The 23,900-nt window shown below is 41.4% G+C and overlaps 1 protein-coding gene across 11 annotated transcripts in view; it reads right to left on the minus strand.

Moving 5' to 3' along the window:
- Positions 1-23,900, minus strand: part of fat1a (FAT atypical cadherin 1a) — an 80,660-nt gene that overhangs the window by 37,595 nt on the left and 19,165 nt on the right. For 9 of the 11 annotated variants that reach the window (XR_014892697.1, XR_014892699.1, XR_014892695.1 and 6 more), the window contains exons 3-8: positions 23,289-23,603; positions 9,313-9,374; positions 3,832-4,161; positions 2,750-2,966; positions 1,463-1,531; positions 744-883 (exon numbers count right to left, since the gene is read on the minus strand). Coding sequence is in view for 6 of the 11 variants with exons in the window: in XM_085276440.1 (XP_085132566.1) it covers positions 744-883; positions 1,463-1,531; positions 2,750-2,966; positions 3,832-4,161; positions 9,313-9,374; positions 23,289-23,603 (1,133 nt within the window). In the remaining 5 variants the exon portion in view is untranslated. The remainder of the gene's footprint in view (positions 1-743; positions 884-1,462; positions 1,532-2,749; positions 2,967-3,831; positions 4,162-9,312; positions 9,375-23,288; positions 23,604-23,900) is intronic. The other 2 variants (XM_085276443.1, XM_085276442.1) reach the window with 1 other exon arrangement.

Genomic DNA, 23,900 nt, shown 5'->3' on the forward strand with positions numbered 1-23,900 from the left:
GATTCCAAAAACTTTCTTTCTCAAGTTTTTTTTTGTCTTTTTGGGATGTACATATATATATATAACCCAAAAAGATAACCCCCAGGAAATACAAATTTACAACCAGGATATGGTTAGCAGAAGCTTTTCAGCAGCAAAGAAGCAACAAAAACATCTGGCTGCTCGGGCAAAAGGTTAAAAGTTCACCTACACTCACCTCTGTATTAAAGGGAGTCACAGAGTTACTAGTTGCCAACAAAAGAAAATTAAAAATTCACTGAGCAAATATAATATTCCCACATAAGACCCTAAGTAAGCAGTTACCAGAAGGGTATCGATCCCCTTTATTCAACTCTTGCTAAGTGACTAAAGCCCACTTTACTAAAATGTTTGTTCTTGCTGTTGTTGAAACATCTGTCTTCATATCTGATAAACAAAAAAGTAAAAAATCCTCATGCATAAACACAGGCAGCGCCATATAACGGAAAAACCTCACAGCTTCGCCACAACACATCCCATATCGTCTCATTGGTTTTGTGTCTCAAGTCATTTAGGTATATAATGAGGTTCACACATACAAAACGCCATTTTTCCTGCTCAGCTGAATGCAATGAGAGGACATCAACATATCCCAACAAACAAGACAGTTTAGCGCCCCCTTCACTCATTACCCTCCTCTTTACTCGTGCAATTTCCCATGAGGAAAACAGAATCATGACAACTGCCTCATCAGCCTCCAACCGCTTCATTAGTGTTTCAATTACCTGGGTGCTGACAGTTCGTGTCCCATCCGTGGCTTCCACTGTCAGGTTGTAATTTGATTTCTGCTCTGCGTCCAGGGGCCGCGCTACAATCAAGGTTCCGCTGGCCTTGCCCACGTCAAAGCGGCTGTCATAATTACCACCTGTGGAAGAACATGTTTTTTGCACAAACATGGAAAGACTGAAGATTAGAGACATATCACTGCTTAGTTCTGTGCATGTAGCAAGGTTATATAAACACTAGATGGGGGCACAGAGATGGACACATAAACATCAATTTTCTGCTCTGCTGGAGTCGAAGATAATGAACAGATACGCTTACGCTGATGTCATTAGCGATCGATGCAGATTTCCTGTTCTAGCTAAACATTCCCCACATAATAGCCATTTCATGCAATTAACCAAAACGCTGAAAGTATGGGTACAAAAAGGCAAAGTGATGATTGGATAACAACACGACAGACATTTATAAAAAAGACTTCTGAACTGTAATGGTGAACCTTGCTACAAATTGAAGCTCTAATTCACACACAGAATGAGGAGGAGGGTTTCCTAACCCCTGTGAGACGTTTAATCAGGTCACAGGTTTTAGTGGAAAAATGTGGCACAACATGAATCCCATAACACAACACAAGTCAACCACAGCCAACGGGCAGCACCAACAGACAATGCAGGATGATCTCTTAATATAGCACAGCCTATTAGGAGATCTCAGCAGATACCTTCTGCTGTACAGTTGTGGTCACAAGCCATCTGAAGGATGTAAAACATCTCAGTATCCTCTATGCCGTCTTGCAAATATCCAACCAAACAGAACATTCCAGAGAAAAAAGGGAAAGCAGTGAAAGAGCACGGAGAAAGAAGAGAAGAAAAAGAGATGTGTCAGTCAGACATTGATTAGAGGAAAGACAGGCTGGGAGGAAGGGAGAAGAGGCAGGCATTTCCAAACACAGCCTTTTTAAATCTTCTCATGCACACAGTGCCTACAATACAAAAAACAAAAGCAAACAAAGATGAATCATGTTTTAACACTTCAAAACACAGCTGCTAATTAAAACTGTAAGGAAATATACTACATGTCAGCCGCCTCACACAAAAGAAGCTAGGAGGAGTATCAATATTTATCGATTATGGCCGACTGATTCATGATGCAATTCGGTTATTTCAACCAACAGCTTTACAAAAGACAGGGAGCTGTAACTGCACGAGCAATAAAACGGAGAAAAATGGCCTCAAGTTTTCACACTGGCGAGTAAACTGCTTTAAAGAAATACAGGCTCTAACACCTTTTAGGCATATTTAGGCTGATTAAGAAACCACAGCTGCCACGGAGCTTACATAAGATCTCTAATCTTCAGCTGAAACATTTGTATTCACCTTTCTTTTTGCTTGTTTGTTTGAGATTATTTACAGTCCAAATGGGGGGGTTTATGTGCTTGTTTTGCTCATTTCTGCATGCCTACTAACATCATTTTCCATATGTTAAAAAGTGGGCAGACAGAACTTGTGCTGAAAGCCAAAATGTCAGTCACTGCTACGTTGCTAAGACAAAGTAGCAATCAAAGAGGACATCGGGCATTATTCGCTATTATGACTGACCATTTACACCGGAATTCTCTGTCATAATGTACCTGATGTTTGCATCTTTATATGGTGTACATTTAATGGAAAAGTGTCTTTAATATGGAGAAAAATATAGAGAAAGATTTTTAAAAAGTTTATTTATTTGCATTTTGGGTGTGTAAGACAGCTAACATCGCTACGAAAGGATTAATGCCGGCTGCTCAAATGAGTTATCAAATGCAATCTTATATAAGAAACAACTTAAAGCCTTAATGCACTATAAAATATCTCTATTTAAAGTTACTGTTTCTAATCATCCGCTCAGCCACACTACACACATACACTGTGTTAGTACTAAAGTGTTTCTCTATCTATAAAGCAGTAATTGAGCATTTATACAGCATGCATGCACTCAACATGAAATATGAATGTAAAGGAGACCCTACCTGTGATTTCAAACCACACGGGAACATCGGAGGATTCAGTGGCCACGACGCCCACCATGTGTGCCACAGGATCGCTTTCCATGACAGAAAAGGTGAAGGGGGACTCCTCAAAAGCCAGGTAAGCTGCGTCGGCTGGCAGTTGTGGTTTGGGAATCCACTCAATGTGCAGACGACAAGTGGAGGATTTCTGAGGTCGTCCATTGTCGACAGCTTTAATCTAAGAGAGGCAGACAATCGAAGTCTGTGTTACAAACTGTTATGTGATGGTTTTCCTCCAAATTACTTTCTGTGTAGCTCCAGAGGAGTTCATCTCCCTGAAACCCTTCAAAGTTCACTGAGATGTCTGCATCAGGATAAGCAACGCCTTGTGTCTGGACTTCTTTGGTGATTCTGTGTTTTGTACTATAAAGCTACAGTGAGCAACTTTTGGAGACTTGAGTCTGCATATTAGAAAATTAGTATCACTACCAAATGAAATGTTTACAGCTAACAGTGTTCATGAAGATCCTGTTTTGGGTTTTTTTTGTTTACCTTGCAGGCGGAAGATTGACAGGCAGCGTTCATTTTCAAACACATAACACTTTTTTTCAACCAAATCTTAAGATACTCTTCAACAAAACAACTGTCATAATGCTCTGACACTGATAAAACTGTCAACAGCCAAAGTTCGATGTCACATCAGTGGCTGAAAAATTTGGATCTTTACAAACACAGCTGTTGAATCACAGCAAAAAAAAGAAAAGAAAACATAAATCCTAAGAATATCTTCTCACTGTTATTGCTAGTGTATGGAACAAGCTCCCAAAAATTGCATATATAAATTATTTTTTCTTTAAGAAGAGTTAAATCCAGCAGTGTGTGCACCAATTAGCATTCAGTGTCTCTTACAGATACTACACTGCAGCTTTAAACACAAAGACGCAAAACAACAACTAAAGAACCGTGGAGACAAATAAAACTTGAGGGGATGAGGAGAGCACAACAATAAAGCAACAAACAAGCATCTGTTGTAAAAGCGCAGTGCTCGCTGAGAGACTCTGAAGCTGAGGACGGAGAGGTAGCCTGCGATTATAGATACTCACTGTAAGTATGTCGTATTCTCCTGCAGAGGAGAACTTCTTGGACGACACCAGGCCCGTCTTGGGCTCGATGAAGAATTTTCCATGTTCATCTCCATCCTCGATGCTGTATGAGATCTCAGCATTAGGTCCGTCATCACGGTCTGACGCAATCACCCGATACACCGGGTACCTCTTCATGGCTCTCTCATTCTCAGGCCTCTCCCGCTCAGGGAGTTGGATCTTGTAGATTTTCTCCAGGAACAACGGCCTGTTGTCATTCTCGTCGAGGACCTGCACGATGATGCGAACAGTGGTGGATTTTGGAGGAACGCCGTGGTCGGTGATGGTTACCTGAAAGGAAAGAAAAAGTATAATTTGATGAGGTGAACTTTAAATCACCCTCAACAGAGCTTATCTCTTCAAGTCACAACAGCCCAAACTGAAGGCAGTGAATTATATCAGCATCAATAACAGAACAGTAAGTATCCTGGGAATTTGTAAAGATTAAGACACTCTGTTACAAAACAATCATACTGCAGCCCCAAATAATTAACAAAGAAAAAAGAAAGAGGCATGCTTTTTCACTTTATTATCCTTTTCTTCCACTTCCTTTTTAGTGAGTGAACTGGCAAGCAGAACTAAAGGGATACTTTGGTTTCTTTGAGGTGGACTTTTATGAGGTACTTATAGTCAGTGAATCGTCTAAAGTAGCCTGCAGTTTAGAGAAGCAAACAGCAGTGACCTAAAAAATAGTTTTCAAATTTTCACCACTAGAAAATAAATATTATTATGATCAAATACAATCAAAACAATCAGTTGCTGGTCTGCTCCTGTCTTGAGCCGTTATGTTTGAGTTTTTCTGTGATTTCGGTGCTTTAAAAGGTTATTTTAGACCCAAAGTGGCGTATTGAAATACCTCAGTCATACCACAGCGCATCACAAATACGCATGTTCTGCTGAGTCTGGTGGCTCTGATTACAGCCGCTTTAGTTTCCAGCTGGAAAGGACAGTTGACAGCAAAGTAGTAATGTGAAAAACAAGATAAATGCATACTGATTTGTGGCTAAGTGGCTAAAATATGTTTCTGCTAACCTCGCCTACAGCAGTACAGCCTGAGTGCATGGACTCCTGTCTGTTTCTCCAAACTAGGGTGGGTGTAGCGACAACCATCTGCTGACTACCAATACATACCCCCATACAACCACATTTCAAAGAAACCAAACTATTCTTTTAAAACCGATTCCCCCTGTGATTCGCTGTCAGAAAGTCTATTCTAAAAAGGAAACCAATTATCCAGCAGGAACAAGTTGTTTGGCATTCTTCTATTGCTGGAGATGGGTTAGTCCAACACTCCGGTCGTAAATTACTTCAGAGAAACATTTTTGAAATTATTGTGTGGAGTTACTAGGTTTAGATAAACATGATTTCTTAAAAAAAAAAAAAATTCATATGTGTCCTTGTAATCATGGTAAGATTGGCTTGTGAGATAAAAATTATTTTTAATTAGCTGCACCTATTCAGTCTGGTAGCACCCGCCGCACCAACTCTGCTGCTGTGTGTCAAGTATGCACACAAAGATTCTGAACTGCTAATAAACATTAAGTCTAAATACTCTCAACTAAAGGCAGGAGGTTTTATTAAACCCCAGAAGCATTCAGTATAAAAGTCAGTGTTAAACAACTACATCATTAACATGGCTCTAATTTAAGTCCCTGCATCAAGTGTTACTGGTGGCACACTAAGGCTTTGTCACTTCTGCCGTGACTTAACACATCAGTATGACTTTGGACGTTAATGCGCACAGTCTGAGGAGCTTAATCGAAAACAAACAGCAACAGGCTGACCTAAACAAGCACAATTTTTAGGAAGTCCCAGAAAATGGGCTTGAGAGCTTTGCATCTGAGCACTGGAGGAGAAGTGACCATTTCTGTCTTCAAGCTGCAAAACGCTGTAGAAGGGCAGAACAAATGTCACAGTCATTTAAAACCATCTGCTAAGTACTTTACTAAGAGCAGTCAGGAGTCCAGGGTCAGAGACATACCATTTGGTACCATAGACTCAATTACTAAAGAAATGTGTTTTTGTTTTCCCCTCACTGTCTGCAGCTGTCCGTGCTACTGAAATGAGCAGAATTTATGAAAGTGGATGACAAGATACCAGAGCGTGAATACCAGAGTGTGATGGATAAACATAAACAAGGCGCTTTGTTTATGTTAAGTGCCATTTCAAATAGTCAAATGAAGTGCTACCCTATAGCTATAGCTACCCAGCTATCCATCACAATGTGCATCTCTTTGGGAAATTTACATGAAAAGCCTTTGTCTGATAATTAGGCGAGCAGACAAAAGACTGAGACGTTAGACCGGGGGCAGTCTGTTCACAGCACAAATCCAGCACTGCTGTGAAGCTGCAACTTGAAAAACTGAAGCATTCATAGAAGACAATGTACCGGTACACAATGAGTTAAAGTTCTCTCTTCTCTCTAAATCTCACTCTTTTACTGTGTCTTTTGTCCTGTCTTCCTCCCGTCGCCCCCAACCGATCGCAGCAGATATCTGCCCTCCCTGAGACTGGTGCTACTGGAGCTTTCTTCCTGTTAAAAGCAAGTTCTTCCTCCCCACTGTTGCCAAATGCTCGCTCATAAAGGGTTGTTTGATTCTTGGGGTTCTTTATGTATTGTAGTAGGGTCACATCGTTTTGGCGCTACATAAATAAAAATAAAGTAAGTAGAAAACAAGATGTATATTGTCTTCATCTTAGAAGTATTTAAATAAATCCTTTAAATCGCAGAAAGATCAGCATTTCCTTAAATTCTCACTCCCGACCCCATTAACGCCTCTTCTGACAGTTTGTAACTTGGGTGATACAATCTTCTGAGAAAACCTAATTGCCAAAGACACTCAGAGCAGACTTCAGCAGATTACAGCTATAGGGGGCACAAGCTGCTGCAGCACGAATCTGGTGTAACAAGCTCCATCTTGCAGAAAGTCATGAGTAAGCACTGTGCAAGAAAGCACACGAGGGGCAAGCGAGCCGGGCTGCTAAGTTAAAGGTTATTACAACCGGGTCAGCTATTCCTTTTCCAAGTTGTGTTGGTGGATAGAAAAGAACTCTGCTCTAGCTTAGATGGAGCCAAAAAAGGAGAGGAGACATCTGACATTAAACAGTTTTTTACATATCTGCCTATTCTTCCCCCAAGGCTGTGTGTTCTCGGATTTTGTGTGATCTCTGATTTGAGAATAAAGCAGGTACCAGCTATCCACAGCTGGTGAGTGGCTGTCATCTGACCTCCTTTGTGCACTCTTTGCTCAGGCACCACCATCACCAAAACCAAATGGTTCCATTAGTGAGAATGGGAATGAACAAAACCATCTCCTGCTGTGTGCTACATCTGAGAAAACATAACTTAAGAAAATGTCTGGAGCTGATTCTCCCGACGGTTTCTGGAGCTCATATGTGAAAACAGCTTAGTGACTTTTATCATAGACCAAGGCAGTCCATTTTGACAGTTTGTGGCCTGGATTCAATTTCCTGAAGAGAGTAAACGGCAAAAAGTGAAGCGATCATATGTAAACGATTAAGGTTCTAATTGGCTGACCCACACGTACCACGATTAATGTTTTGTATGGAGATGAGCCACTGACGTGTCCTGTATTAGTAAGTTTGCCACCTTGAAGATGGAACCCCAGTGACTGCCACTGCTCAACTAATGTTACACATTGTTGCTTTAAGATGGATTTAAGCTTTAAATTACCTATTTTAACACCACAATAGCTGGTTATTTATAAATAATGTATTTTGAAAATATATGATGTGAATTTTGTTTTTGTTCTTTCATTGACATTTAATACATTTACAGATTAATCAGGACAAGTTTTTTTGCATCAGTTGTTTGTGGCATGTTTGACAACTTTGTTAAACATGCCACAAACAACTGATGAAAGCAGTCCATTCACCTCTGCTTTTACATTATAATGTGCTCTCTACAGTCCCAGGCCTAAATCCTCGGCATGTCCTGGCATGTCCCACTTTTGCTATTTACCCACCCCCTCCTTTCTAGGATGAAGGCCTGTGATCCTGCCGCTAGAGCCCACACTCAGATCTATCAAGAGCAGCTTTGCCTTTTCTCAAATTCCCCCACTGCCTTTCTGCTTTTAGTTCTCTCTCTCTCTCTGTCTCTCTTTCACACACAGGCACACGACAACAACCAACCCCCATCCATCTCATCATAAAAGCTGAAGGCCCCCTGTGCTCCCTCCAACTCTTCTTGGCATTTGGAGCAAACAATGCTGACACAGCCCCCACCCTAATTGCTCCACATGTTCCACATGGTCCCACATGTTTGGTTTCTTCTCCTACAACAGGCTAGCACAAAAAAACTTCACTAGTTAGGACTTCAATTTGATTTGCTCTGCTTGCGCCCGGATGCCAAATTGTAGGGTTTAAGGGTTTGTGCTGCTGCACCAATAAAGAGCTTCCTGCTGAATTCATAATAACCTGCAACCAACATGCACAAACTTCTTAAGTTGCTATAGTTACACGGCTCTGGGTTTGTTTGTTTTTTGCACCAGACAGGTTCTCGAACTTCCTAATTCCAAAACCCAAATGTTGGAAGCAGCAATTTAGCTTTTACCGGAAAACAATGGCTGCAGGAGTTGTGTGTTTTCGACCTTGATAACATATAGTCCACCCACATTCAACAAATATAGTGCAAAGCATTTTTTTTCTCTTACATTCAGTTCACTCGCCAGCTCCCTAAAGGAATACAGTCCTCCCTTATTCCCCCACTTTTATCCCTATCATTTACTCTCAGTCATGTAATGCAATTAGTGCAGTGTAGTGTACAATCGGAGTATGAAATACGACACTGCTTAGGCACCAGATACACCAGCACATTAAATGTCACCCAGAGCTCACTGAATTGTGTAACTTCTAACAATAATTAAAAGGCGTCAGATCTGCTCCCTGCCACCACCGGAAACACAATTAAAAGAGCTATTATCAGCCTCGGCTCTGTGGTGAGAGAGCGCGAGGGAGGGAGCGCGAGGGAGGGAGCGCATGGAGCCGCGCTCAATTAAAACCCGCAAGTTTAGACGTCGGCCTGTTGGTCTGACAGCAGCTTCCTGTTCCAGCTCGCTCCATCCACGAGATGGAACAGTGGGAAGGAACAAAGCAACAGTCACCAGGATCTCCCACACGCCTCCTACCTCTCCCTCCTACCCCGTCCGGAAATCACTACAAGGAGAAATTATTCTGAAAGAGCTCTCTTGCATATCCAAGAAGATCGTTTTTGTTGGCAACATGTGGCAGGCAGCCAAAGTTGACTGCAAATGCCAAACCACAGAGAAGGGAAAATGCCCAGCTCTCTAGTGTGATTTTTTTTTCTTTAAACTGGAGCACGTTGACCTTAAAGGTTTCTAATTATCATGCTGCTCATTCATTTTCACATGAATTAAAGACGGTTTCTTTAGAATTGAAAATGAGCTGAAATGCAGTGCTCACCTCGAGGATGTGCTCGTCCTGCTGCTCTCTGTCGAGTTTCCTGGAAGTTGTTGTAACCAAACCTGGAAAAGACAATCAGCAAAAACAGCATTAATTATACATAAAAATACATAAACGACATAACGATAAAATTAAGGGAAAACAAGCATTGCTCAGATTTTGCCACTTTTTTTTTTAAATACAAAATTAAAGATTATGCCATAGATAAGATAAGACCACAACTGTGACATTTAAAAAGCAGCATGGCAGTGTGCACACAAATAATCGAACACCTGCAATTATTTGGTTGGCGCTCAACACTGGAACTTAATGATGACAGCAGAAGTAAAGTAAGTAAAGTTAACCAGTTGATCTGGCGGACTTTTCATTGTGATCTGAGTGTAACTTCATATTGTTTGGAGTTATGATAACATATTGAGTTTAATTCATTTGTCAGAAAAAGACAAAAAAAACCCTTCAAATTCTGTCAGGATAATATCATTATCACTACTGTTATTGCAAGTGTTTAGTTATATATATATATATATATATTTATATATATATATATATATATATATATATATATATATATATATTCTTAACCAATAACCATGAACAGAGCCGTGTCCAAAATGTGCCGCATGCTAATCAGCCAGATTGGTCTCAATGTCTGCTTTTTAAATTATAAACACGCCAAAGTTCTCAGCAAAGCAAATGTTTGACTGACCAAAGAAAAAAACAATCCTGCCACTCATTGTTGGGTGACATACTCTGAACCCTGGTGATATGTCATCAGTCACCCGTGAGTAAAGACTGCGTCTGGATAAGTGCTTTCCCTGTGGTCTTCCTTGTTCCTGGCCTATCCTGTTGCCAGACAGCCCAGTATACTGTCTTGTGTATGGGAAATATCACATTGACCTGAAAATAGTACCCCAACAGCAGCACAGGCTTGACACCCTACTTTTAGTTTTTCCACAAGCTGAATAATAGACAGCCAGTAAGACATCACCCGCAGGTCTGAGCACTTTTATACAAGAGGCAAAAGTGAGATCCTACTGCTATTTAAAGCCTTTCAACAGTTTTGTCGAGCACTATCACTCAGTTTAAGTAGGACGATTGATGATGTGTGACATCAATCACACGAGGGAAACCTTGTTACGCCGAGCTTTGACAAAAGTAAAAATAAAACAAGCTGGAATCTTGAGTTCCTGACGAATCCAATTTTCAATCAAGTTCACAAACAAGAGAAGCAAAGAGAAGAGGAAGAAGGGGGGAAGGGTATTGCTACATTATAGGCAGCATTCTGTTCTCACTCCCAATGTAATTGCAACTTTGTAAGGACACTGAGTATAGAGTAGACATGCCAACTTCGACCGCACCATAGCTGCCTGCTTGCCACACTGCGCCTGATTAGCATAAAGCAAAGGATTTCCGAAACCCAAACCCATCAATGGCACATATGCCTGCAACAAGAATAGCAGGCCACAACTTACAGCTCCTGAAATAGCCCTCCCTAGCTCTGCGATTCGTGGATATAAGTGAGTGCTGCTCCTGCTCCCTCTTTTTATCCTCTTCTTCTTAGGCTTTATTTAATCTTCACAGTGAGCTGTAGAGATATACGTCTACTGATATCTGGTCAGGGAGTGGATACATATTAATGGGCAACCAATTTAGATTTTACTTTAAAGCAAAATCTTGAACATGCACATATGAATGAGGGCTCTAAATTAACACCTCTTTTAACCCCCCCCCCCCCCCCCCCCTCTGCTCACCAGTGTAAGATATGACATCACTAGCACTGACAAAACAAATTAAGTTTGGTAAATTTATATGAGCTGCTGGGATTACTCTTGCATGACTTCTGCAAAAGAGCACAGAATCAGCATGGGTTAGATGGGTTTGCAAAGCAGGCCACGCTGACTAATTATTCATGTGCTTCGGCGAGGCCAGAGATGATGGATGGTAATGTTTTTAAGCTCCCCTGCGTGCTTGAGTTAGGTAACTATTCTCTCTAAGTATGTATTGTACCGCTGAATACAGATGGCATCATTAACCACATTACGTCTGGATGTGTAAGTTATAATTTCTCTGCAAATCAGCTGCCTGATCGAACCAGAGCAAGGTATCAAAAAAAATCCAGCCTGTGATGTAAACGTATGTGTCGGTGCCGCAACAAACAAAGCAAAACCAAATACAATGAAAAGAACAAGGACCTGGCCTTCATCCCAATCCCGCTCCGACTTTCAGTCCTGCTTTGTAGAGACCGTCCAGAGCTACCGTCTCACAAACATTGACTCAGCAGCAGCGGGCACACAAGATGATAACTTAATGACACAAATTTAGCACCGTTGCTGGTTTCCTTTTTTGTACGAGCGCATTTTCAAAAATGGTGCATATTTTTGTTCTATTATAATCCCTTCCTTTTTTTTCCGGCAGCACTGCCAAATCTGCTTTGAAAAAATAAGAGGGGATGGAAGTTTTGTTTAAAAAATGAGCTAAAATGGTTCACGTGGTAAAGACTCTGTCGACCTCAACATAAAACAAAGAACTTATATGATCTGTAATGTCAATCTTTTCTGAACTAAGCTGGAACTGCAGGGTGACACATTCAGTAGCAGGTTGCATTGAAAAAGCCTTTTCACACAGTAAACAAATCCCCTTAATCATTTAGTATGACCTCGTGCCCTTTTACAAAGATTTTCTGGTGCGTAGGATTTTACCTAATGATTATTTTTATTAACATTCAATCTTTTTTCAGTTAATTGATTAAATGCTCGTGTTTTTCAGACCTCAGTGTGAGCCACAAATTCAAAGTCATTCAATTTAGTGTCAACAAAAGGCAAATCAGAAAACTGTCACATTGAAAAGATGCTTTTACATTTTTTTTCTTCAGTAAAATGACTTTAAAGAAACTATTTGCTCTCAAAGCAGATGCTTTACTTTTAATGCTAATGGAGTAATCAGTGAATTCAGCTCTCCAATACAAAGGCGGTTTCAGGGCAATGCATCTTAATGAAAGTGTTTAAACTACAAGCTCATCTCGAGTTTCCTGAGCTGTCAATACTTGGTCTTAAATGTAACAGATTTCTGTGTGTGAGGGTGTTTGGTTTTCCTGATCGATCACAGTGGACTAGCTATATCTAACTTTAAGTCGATAATGTGTAGCCATGCAGAGGAGCTGGCGAAGCAGGGTTTAAGAGCAAAGCAAAGCACAAAAACCAAACTACAGTGCCGTTGGTGCATACAGTCAGCATTGTTTCTTTTACTTTGTCTTCTTCTATTGTATTACTCCTCCTTAGTTCTAGCACACAGCTTGAAAACAGCTCAACAACAATGCTAGCCCCGCCCGGGAAGCTAAATGGCTAATTGTTCATCCTTCCACGGTTCACTGGACCAGTTTAGAAACCACTTTCCCGTGTCACAATACCAGACAAATCTGGTAAATCAATGAAGTGGACAGACTTGAAGCTTTGGGTTAAGCCAAAAACTTCAGGTCTTTCTCAAATGTTTAAGGTCTAAGTATTTTAGAATTTTGATGGAGCGTGAAACCAGCGCTCTTTCTGAGGTCTGAGAGTGGAATCAAACATTAAATGTGAAAAATATGTAGCATCTGGTGCGGACGAGAAAAGCTGTTTGATGCAAGTTGTGTTGTGGTTTAAAAAGCTTTTGTTTGCTTCTGTTCCATTTATGTCTGACATGCTGCCAGCGTGCCGGCAGATCTCTGACCGAGGGACTTGCCGCCCACTCTAATACTCTGCTGCTGATATCACTTGCAGAAAATAATTCTAACTTTTTCCCCCTAAAAACTTTGAATGTTCAGTAAATCTCAACCTGTTTGCCAGGAGTGGTCCCTGTATGCAGGCCTTACCTCCACAAACCTCCACTCTGTCACTACTTAAATGTTAAAGAACTGTAAAATGGTTAGTTAGTAAGCCAGAGCTGACCAACGACGTCTGCACGTTCAACCCGCAGCCTTTGTCACAACACACACACACTCTCATACACACTTACACACAGAAAAGCCATCCTCAGGCGTGGGCTGAGCTGGGCCGACAGTAATTATAGCCATGCTGTTTTGAGAGGGGTAGAAAAACAACAGAAAGGCAGCAGTGGCACTCTCAACCATGGCCTTGAGCTCTACAACCACTGCTCCAAAATGGTGGCCTGAAGGGAGTAAAGGAGTCCAGGGCATTGTTAGGGTGGTTAATTGCTGTTGAGATTAGCAGTCTTGAGAGTGACACACATATTTATGTGACATCCATTTAGCCGTGACTCCAGACAATCAGGAATGTGCTGGGTGTCTGCAGTGGCTGGAGACATTTAGTATCGCTGATGAACTGACGCTGAGCTCTGGCCGAAAGAGAAAAAAAAGAGCTAGCCAAGGATAAAAAAGGGTAAGAGCGTAATATGACACCGCCATGTCACAAATGCCTAGAAGTTCTATTAATAAACTTTTTGTTGTTATGATTTTGGTCTCCTTTTGTTTGTCGATGTCTGACTGACAGTGTGCCAATGAGGCATGCACGCCCCTGCTGCCATTACTAATTTCGTTTGTGCACATAAGGCATGTAGCACATTATTGTTTCCCTTACCATCACAGTGGCTGCCTCCCTAACGAGACCCTCATCTTTCCAACAAAGCAAAGGGGAAAAAACTAATTTTAAAAACAAAACATTGTGTGCTTTTTGCCTAATTTATGCTCACTTATTTCATTTTAGCTCACTGTTGGTGTGTGTACCGTGTTTTTCTTTCATTTAGGGTTGCACTAGTTTCTCTTGCGTGACAGAAATACACTCCAGAAGTTGTTGTTAAGAAGATTGATCTGTTACCCCTACCACCCCCCCCAAAAAAGTTTTCATATCTGGATATGAAGAGATGGGAAAAAAAACTTGCGAGCTGCCTGCTTCCTCAATTAAATGCTTACAATTTTTCTCTTGTGAAGAAAATAACAAACAGAGACTGCATTATTGGTTATCTACAAACTCAATGTAAGAACCCAGACAAGCGTATCAATATTCTCAACTTCATTAAGATTTAAGTGTGTGTCATTTAAGCCTAAAACTTCACATCTGTTTCCACTACTCATGTGGCAATCAGTACTACTAAAAAAGAAAAACAGTGTAAATGTCACAGACCCAGCTCTGGAGGACTCGGGGTCCGTGAGCAGTGTGGACTGTCGTTGTTGTTATTATTATTACTATCATTATTATTATTATTTGGTGTATGGGTGTGCACTGTTTCGCTGTCTGGGGTTTTGTTCCACGTGTCTATGTATAGGGAGGTGTGTGTGTGTATGTGTGTGCGTGGTTGTGGCTGTAACCAGGAGGCTACCGGCACCGTCAGGCCTGTGGATGACGGGCCACGCCCGAGGAGGATGCCACACACCTGCAGCGGATCAGCGTCGGCGGAGGGAGTTACTTAATGGTGTGGCATCATTGCGTGAGACTCCACGTTAGTCTTCAGCTCAGTTAAGTTAGTGTGTGTATGCCCGCAGTTGTAAAGTGTCCTGACGGCTGCTTCTGTTGTTTCCCCAGGAGACGTGTGGAGCGCCAGACAGCAGCCAGCACGGGGAGTGCTGAGACACGGGAGCCGAGAGCACAAAGACACGGACTTTTCAGAGAAGACACGACACGGGAGTGAAGGGAGAGCATGTGGATTTATTGTCTGTTTTCGCACTGTAAATAAACACACTGTTTGCAGTGAAGAGTCCTGCATTTTAGGTCCTATTTTCCTCATCCCCACGGTCTGCCATGCAGCCCGTGACAGAAAACTCGGGTACACTGATACTAAAAACCAAAACCAGACTGTGAGTTTATAAAGGAAGGTTACATCAAAACAGGAACTCCTTGTTCACTTTTAATAGAAAAGTCTGGAAAATGCTGCCGAATAAGATATCTTGAAAAGTCTCTTCTCGAGGCATGCTCCTTAAAAGCAGCTATAGTTCAACAAATCTCCTCACCAGATACAATTTAACAAATACAACCAAGAGAAGCCACGTAAGCTAATGAAAGCACACTGACACAAACATAAGAGCTTTGTTTAATTTAGTCAAATTGATTAAGAGGGTGTGGATTGCGATTTCTCAGCACCTTTTAGCAGCAGGGCGTAGTTCTAATCTGAAAACATATTGTGTAAAATTTGGCGGTTAAGGTTTCCAAATTTTTGTCAAGGATGCAACAGAGAAACTAAGACAGGTCAATTGTGAAATGTATAGACATAATCAATGTTCAGGCTAATAAGAATTAGATCTGCAAGGCAGAACACATACAGGTAACCGCTCGGGCCGGTAGCCACCAATCACAATGACTTAACCTGTAAAGCAAACTGGCTGAGGTAAACCTCACCGGCAAATATTTTTTCCCTGCCTTTGGAGGAATGCTTTTAAGTAAAGGAAGCATCTGAGGTTGCTGTCATGAAAAGATTCTTAAGACTGTTTTCGGCATAGAAAACACAGGTCACAGGAGGAAAGAGGACGGCAGCAGGATAAAGGTGATGCTAGCAGTACAGGACTTAACAGCTCGACCATTTTATTCACATTTACGACCAAACAACAGACACACGCACACTGTGTTCAGCAGAACATGTTCGAATATAAAGTATAGCCAGATTCAGCCTGACCAGGTTCAGTTTTTCTGAACAAAAACACTGATAACACACCAACAGTGAAGATGATGCTGGTACAGTTTAACATCACAGCTGAGATAGTGAATGCATGTAGGGAGAAAGTAAAGCAGTCCTATATCACATCACCTTATGACAGGACAGGAGCTTCCCGAGGTAACACATGTCTAAGCTTTTTACAAGTTTACTTCCACATCTATACAGTTAACTTAAGAAATATGTGATATAAATGAAGCAAACTCAACAAACCAAAACAATGCACATTAAGCTGACTGTGCGACTGTAATGTCAGGAATAGCATTTTATCTACTCAGCTGCCTTCTGCAAACCCAAATCACTCAAAGATTAAATCAAAGATATCACCTGATCTGTGTTAATGACACGGGTGGTTGTCATAGTTAGTGTGCTTCATTTTACAGCGACATGTTTTTTTTCCCTTGCATTTAGGTCATGGGGTTGCTCATCTGGCATTCATTAGTTTGTTTATTCACTTTGCACCGAGTCAATCGCAGTTCTCTTCGGGTGTTTTCATCCATCCATTCCTGCTCTACTTTCACAAAAATTTCCATACAAAGTCAATTTTCTTCCAATTTCATTTTCAAATCTGTTTTCTCTGAAAATCCAAGGTTATGGCATTTGATACTATTTGCAAAAAAAAAAGACAATGACTTTCACAGTGAGAACAGAGATATACCACAAAGGTTCCAGATTGGATTTATTTTAAATATCTAAATCTTAGCTCACCAAAACACTTTAGGTGGAAAATCTCCTTTTTCACGATTTGTTTCTCATATTGTCCTTTGAAAGCAGTGACAATTGTTTGACCTCGAATCGCAGGAAATAATCAGGAAGTTGTTGGAAGTAACCATTTCCTATCTCACTTCCCCTGATAGTGGTTGGGCCTTTGGTAAACCACAGAATAGAATAGAATAGAATAGAATAGAATAGAAAAGAATAGAATAGCCTTTATTATCATTGTACAGAGTACAACGAAATTGGAGTGCCACTCCCTTGGTGCAAGATAAATAATAAATATAAATGTAAAATATAAAAAGTACAATAGATAACATCATGTGTGTTTTCTCTTCTCATCCCAGGCGTTATTGAAAGTTGACATGAGTGGCACAAAAAGTGAGTGATACACAGCAGCAAATCTCAGCGACTGTTTCCCTGACCTTTAAGTTCATCCCCTGGGTCCATGGCATCCGAGCTTGCCAAAGCATCACCTATAGTATATCTTTCAGTTGTTAGCAATGAGCTTCTAGCTTCAGAAGAAGAAAAGGGCTGGAACTGTTCAATACAATTTCAATAATGAGAATTCACCTGGGCGTATCGCTCTTCATTGGGGTTTAACAACTGGGATGAAGGGTAAAAACAGTCATGCATAGGTAGCCATATTATATTAGCTGTCAGTCAGCTGTTGCTTCCACCGTCTGGTGGCAAATTTTGTTAAGCCTCAATTCTACTTTCTGCATCCACGAGGCCACTCAGGTCCAAGTGATGTGAATTTCATCATCAGACGGTGAGTGCAGGGGTTCATGTGTACATCCATGTGCCTGCCTGTTTTTTGTGACTGTGCAGACTTGTCCATGGAGAATTTACATTACAATGCACCAACTATGCATGTGCCCCAGGCAGCAGACTTCAAGCGGACTTCAAAGAATTACAACAGGAATCGCTATTTGGCCAGCGGGTCTCCAGCTGTCCGTGTCCGCAACGGAGTATAATCAAGGCATAAGATGCCATTATCATAGATTGAAGTTTAAGCGTGATGACCATAAATCTCATATATATTAATTTTTTGACTTCAAATGATTATGAAAACAAAATCATAAGGTTAAAACTTTTTCCCTTCATTTTCACTACAAAGCTCTCTGTTTTTCATGTGTCATAAATCTCGTTCATTTCTTTACACCAGTGTACTTTCTTTAAAGGTTTCAACTTGTTTAGTGCAGCTGATAACTCAAAGGCAGTCTTTGGTCAACAAGAGCAGTAAAACTCACAAAGCTTCTGTCGGTCACCCCGTGGAAGGATTTTTAAGGGCTGCCTGCAAGCTGCCTTTTTCTCCAGCGCGCTCTTTCATGCGGTCAGCTTTTTGCAGCGCGTGATCTCTGGCTGCTGGCTTCAGCTCTCTGTCACACTCCCTGTGCCTACCAAGCAGGCCTCCCAAAGGCATGTGAGAGTCCTGCTTCCCGGGACTCTCTTCTCACCCGTCTGCACTCACACACTTAGTTTGAGGTTAAAACTCCTATGTCCCACACACCCCTCACCTCTTAATCGCATTTATTTTTCGGCTCCCAGTCAGAAAATCTTTGTGTTAACTAATCGAAATTACAACATTAACCAGAAATATCAAGATAGCAGCCTTTCTATCTGTTAGCACACACCGATAATAATCTACTCTAAAATGTCGATGAAAACACTAGGGCAATTAAGGACGTGTTAGAAAGTACCAAGGCTACACAAAGAAAGGCTGCATGGGTACAACAGGAAGTGGAGTAATGAGCATTCAGCAAGATAAGATGGCTATCATAGCAATCTTTACTCCGGCACTCTTTCCTCTGCTTAGACATGTAAATCTTCCTGTGTGTGTGTTTATGAGCATGCAGTGTGTGTTCTGACTACAAGTTCTGCTTGGCTGCCCTTTTCTAACAAATGCATGTTCTGGCATAAGACCCTCGTTCAAAGTCCACTAAGTCAGAGCACAGCAGCAGCATTTCAGAGAAGAGAGAGAGTGATTCACCAGGTAATGAACGCTGCTTACTCTCCCACAGAATAGGTGGGCAACTCGTGTCAACAACCTCTGATGAACTAGCTCACAGTACTGACAAATCCTTTGAGCAGAGAAAATAAAAGTAGACAGCAAGTGGGCTGGCTGTCTCAAGTGCAGTATACGTAGACAAACTATCACGATGCTAGATGTACAACCACGTAATAAACAGCTTGACTGTGTAATACAACCAAGTGGAATTCTACACAAACAACATGTGTGCGCACACGTATGTGTCTCACGTTCTGCTGCGATCTGCGCACTCCAAGCCCACAGTCTTCATCCTGGAAATTCAATTCTTCTTAGCTGCCAAATAAAGCCTGGAGAGCCTGGAACAACTGTGGTCATGTCCGTGGGAGGGATGAGATCTGTGCCACCACACAACTGAGCGCTGGTTCGTCTTTTCAATATTTTAGACCCGCACAGCATTATTTAAATTCACTGATCTCATACTGATTTAGACATAGACAGAAGACATAATTCACAACCAGCTGACTGACACAATTTTCTCCCCATGCAGATCTGCCTCGTTTCTGCTTTCTCTCTTTTTCAATCCTTTCAAAAGTGAGCCTGTGTCAGGCGGTTAAGTTCTTAGCTTTCAGATGTTGGGACTGCAATACTGTCTGCTATAGAGAAGAGCTGGCCTTGCACTTTAATGACAAACTAAAGTCAGGGATTGTCCAAAACAGCAGGACTTGTTTACTTGGCAGAAATAAAGTAGACCTAAGCCTTTCATCCTGAGCTTTGCTGAGCCAGTGTGGGTCTGCGTGAAAAAAGGACAACCAACGCCATACAAGGCGTCAAGTGAGGCCATCATATTTGCTTGAATCCGACAGGGCTGCTTGGAAGCAGCGTAAGGCCTAGCCCATGATAGAAGGCTAGATAGTTAGCTTGGAACACATGCCTATGAAGTTTGGAAACCCACACAAAAAACACAGGCCTTAACGTCTTTTCCTTTCTCCCTCCCCTTTGTAGAGCTTTGTAGATGTGCCAAGACAGGGCCTATGCTTCCAATGCAAGTTTAGAACATGTAATTACAGAGACGTGCATGCATAAATTTAAACATTTTCAAAAACCTGTAATATGCGGTTAGAATGTCATACTGAGTTGATAATATAGAGCGATATCAGGCTATTTTGGATCTTTGTTTAATACCACAGGCATAAATAAATAAAACAGCTCCAGGTTTTCTACAAAGAATGCCCGGTTATTCTAGTCTTTCACTTAAAATTGCACTCTATATGAGTCAAGTCATTTTCACACATGCACTACAGCTCTGAGCTTTTCTGACATTACTTGGAGCAGTTGCAAGTGAGAATGCAAATGTCCAAATCAGTTAAACCGGACAAAGAAAGGACCTCACATCACAAGCTCCCTAGTGCAATGTCTGGATAATGTATAAATGTATAAATAGTGCAGGTAATTCTCGGGAGAATTCATGGCAACTGAGTGTGCATCACGTGTCCTGCCTCTTGCAGACTCTGACCGGGTGCCACCTCAGCCTAAACCACGGAGGATTTCTAGTAGCAAGAGCACGCCTGATGCAGACAGCCTCCTGTTTCTACATGTGAGAACAAGCAACTCTGAACAATGTCACAAAAATCCGATTCATGTGGGAAAACGGCTTTCCTCTCTAGTACTCAGCTATACTGGGCTCCCTGTTTTCTCATGTTCTCACTGCCCACCTACCGCGCCACTTCCACTGAGTGCTGCCATCTTCAAATACAGAGAGGACGAAGTAAATCAGAGACACAGAGCAGTGATTCAAGGTTTTCCGTGTCCAAACCACTCTGTGTTGAACCTGACGCACAGAGCTCTGGTGTCCCACTGATAAAAGTTTTAACATGCTTTGATATGCATGAACGGGTCTCATCCTTTTGCTTCAGTGTAACCATTTTTTTCTTCTTCAGGAGCTCTTCTGACAGTCACAAGAACGAACCACAAAATGATACTGCAAATTATACTGTAAAAAACGTTGTGTCCACAGTAGGGCTGCCACGATTTGTCGACTAGTCACGATTACGTCGACTATCAAAATCGTCGACGACTGATTTAATAGTCGACGCGTCGTTTGAAGCTTTGTAAGATCACAAAAGACGCAGGAATAAGTGGCAGGATTTAAGAGTGTAATAACGGACTGAAACAGAAGATGGCAGCATTGCATGTACAAGGATGTCAGCTACCGCTAAACCCCGAAGAAGAAGAAGAAGAAGAAGAAGAAGGAGCAGCTGTGTCCCAGAATTCATAGCGCGGCCCAGCGCAGTTTCCAACAATGGCGGCAGCTAGTTAGTTTTAATATTACTCTTATTATTCTTTCTGGGTCACAAATTAAACGTTTAACATATTTTCAGGCGAGAATGTAGCTGTGTAAACCTCAAATATCTGCTCAGTTTATCAGGACACCACATATTTTCAAAAGTGCTCCGACGTTTTCGGAGACGTCTGTTACCCACTAGCTCGTTAGCGAGCCGGGGGCTAGGCTCACTAGCGCCGTGAGAACACCGGACTCCCCGCAAATCGTTTTCAAACCCACCGCCGTCTTTCGCTACTCAGGTTAAATATATATGAGTCACTTAGATAACTTAAAATGTTATTGTTTGGCTTTTTTTTTTTGTATTTTATTTGTTCCTGAGTAAATCAGTTTGTCTGAGATTAAAGTTATAGTTTTTACACAGCTGAATAAACGTCAAGCAGACAACTGATTATCAGAAGTGTGAGATGCTCCAGAATATACTCCAGTGTCCTGTTATATTTTAGATAGCAAGGAGTTTATTAAACTTCACCGAAACAATCTGCAAATTTCATTAAAATTTAATAAACTATCATCTTGTCTTTATTTTTAGTTAGCACAGACCTTAAAAGCTTAAAGCTGTAAGCTAATGATAGTTATATAAGAGCAGATGCTGCTGGTGCAATAAGCTGTAGTTTTACGTCCAATGGATGATGATCTGATTAGTCGACTAATCGCAAAAATAATCGGTGACTAGTCGACTATCAAAATAATCGTTTGTGGCAGCCCTAGTCCACAGTGGATTTGGCCATAAGCTTCATAAACACGCTGTAATCCTCGGAGCAGGAAATATTTAGTTCAGATATGTGGGCTAAGAACACTTTTTTCAACTGCTAAATAAGTGATGCACTGCAAGTTTTACCATGAGCATTTATACAAATCCAGAAACCAAAATATATCGAAGCTTGAATCAAGAAAGGTCATCTTCAGTGAGGAAGAAATAAATAAATAAAACATGCTGCCTTGTTAAAATATATCAAAGGCATAACAGATTTTAAAAAAAAATCTACTATAAAAACAGTGTTAGACTTTGTTGCAAGATAAATATTCAGCCTCCCAGCACTTCTATTTCACCGTCCCAGACTTTTTATCAGCGGGTGTAAGCTGATTTCTGTCATGCATGCAGACAAAACACTGACCATATGTTCGTAAGTTATCCTTTTGTTGCATCATTTATTTTTTCATTCTCTTCCTGTGCAGCGGGGAGTGCCCGGCATATTGCTGTGAGGCTTGTTTGGGAGGCACGCTACATGATGAATCCTTATTTGGTCAGAAAACTCACATTGCCACTTCCAACAAAAATACCTCCAGTTTGTTGATGTGGCTACCTTGGGAAACAAGACCACACACGTCAGTGAGGACAAACTGGAGCAACTGCTGCCCTATCCGTTCCTCTTTCAGTCTAATGATCATTAGCATGCAATGATCAATAGCACACTTGTGTGCAGACTAAGCAAGAAAGAAAAAGCATTTTCTCCAAGACATCCAGAAGTAACCATCCCATTACTAAAACTTTACACTGATGTCAGTTGATTAATTTGACATTTTTTAAAGGCAGCATCAACATATTAGCACAAACCTAGATCGCACTTTCTGAGTGTTTGAATTCAGAGTCTGATTGATATCAATAAAAATGCAGATTTAGAGAAGAGCCCTGTCTGTACATGAGCTTCACTTTGCACCTATTACAAGTATATTTTGTGCTATTCAACTAAACATAGCCTGCTCGGGCAACTTTAAAAGAGCCCAATGAAATATTAATCATCACACCATTTCCAGAGTGCCATATGAGTACACACTTTAGAGTGTTAGAGTGGAAAAACCCCAGTAGGCTCAACCCACTCCTGTTCTGGGTGAGTGTGTTCACACTGCTCTTCCTTTTCACAAGAAAGGAAACAGGACACCTCAAAGAAGCTCGCCACCTTGTCGGCAGTACACCACAGTATGTCTCAAAATCAAAGGATAAGTTAATACTTTGTGTTTGCTACATTTATAGTTGGCCTTTAAAGCAGACGTGTTTAGATGAGGAAAATGCACGTGGCGTTTTAGGCTATTTCCTGTTCATCACTTATCATTCAGGGTCTCCACCGTTTACAGGAAAATCATCTCACTGTAATCCAGGTAAGACAGTGCTGCTGTCTATATTTTTTACCCTATGAGCTGATGCGCTTGTAGTAGTCTGCTAGCAGCTGTAATTCAGGGTTATAATTTGTTCTGAAACACAATATAAGCTCATGACTCAACAGCAGGGATCTCCTGCTCTAATAATGCAATCTGTAGTGGCTCGAATTTCTATCCCAGCAAAAGCAATCTTACCTGTCTTGGTGTTAATAGCAAAGAAACCCTGGGGATTCCCGCTGGTGATCTTGTAGGTGAGTTTATCACTGGCTTTGGCGTCCGGATCGACTGCATTGATCTGGATGATTGACACATCTTTAGCGGAGTTCTCCATAACAGAGGGGTAGTAGACAGGCTCAGAGGTTTGAGGTGCGTTGTCGTTGACATCCTGCACCTCAATGTAGATCTCCACAAAAGCAGAGAGGGGCACCACACCGCGATCCATCGCGTAGACTGTTAACCAGTAGTGCGATGTTGTCTCACGATCCAGCAGTTCCTGCGTTCGGATAATACCTGCAAAAATAAAAAGACGGAAACTGGTAAGTCTTCATTATGTTGCAGAACATTTTTATATGCAACACATGACCCTGAATCTCACATTGCTGTCGGCGCTATCAGTGATCTCTGAAAGCGATTTGGGGTGATGAACAGAACAGGAGCGTAAACACCAGCTGCCCCTGAACAGCCAAATGTAAGGGCTGATTGAAAGGACTCTGCCTGACACATGTCAGGATGGCATATTTACAACAGTCAGCGCTCTCCTGTTTACATTTCATTGCCATGTGGAGGCTGTAACCTTCAGCTGAGCAA

The sequence above is a fragment of the Mchenga conophoros genome, linkage group LG6 (assembly GCF_057382185.1).
Source record: "Mchenga conophoros isolate Kocher_MC1m ecotype Shallow Benthic linkage group LG6, M_conophoros_male_GT1.1, whole genome shotgun sequence".
Lineage (NCBI taxonomy): Eukaryota > Metazoa > Chordata > Actinopteri > Cichliformes > Cichlidae > Mchenga > Mchenga conophoros.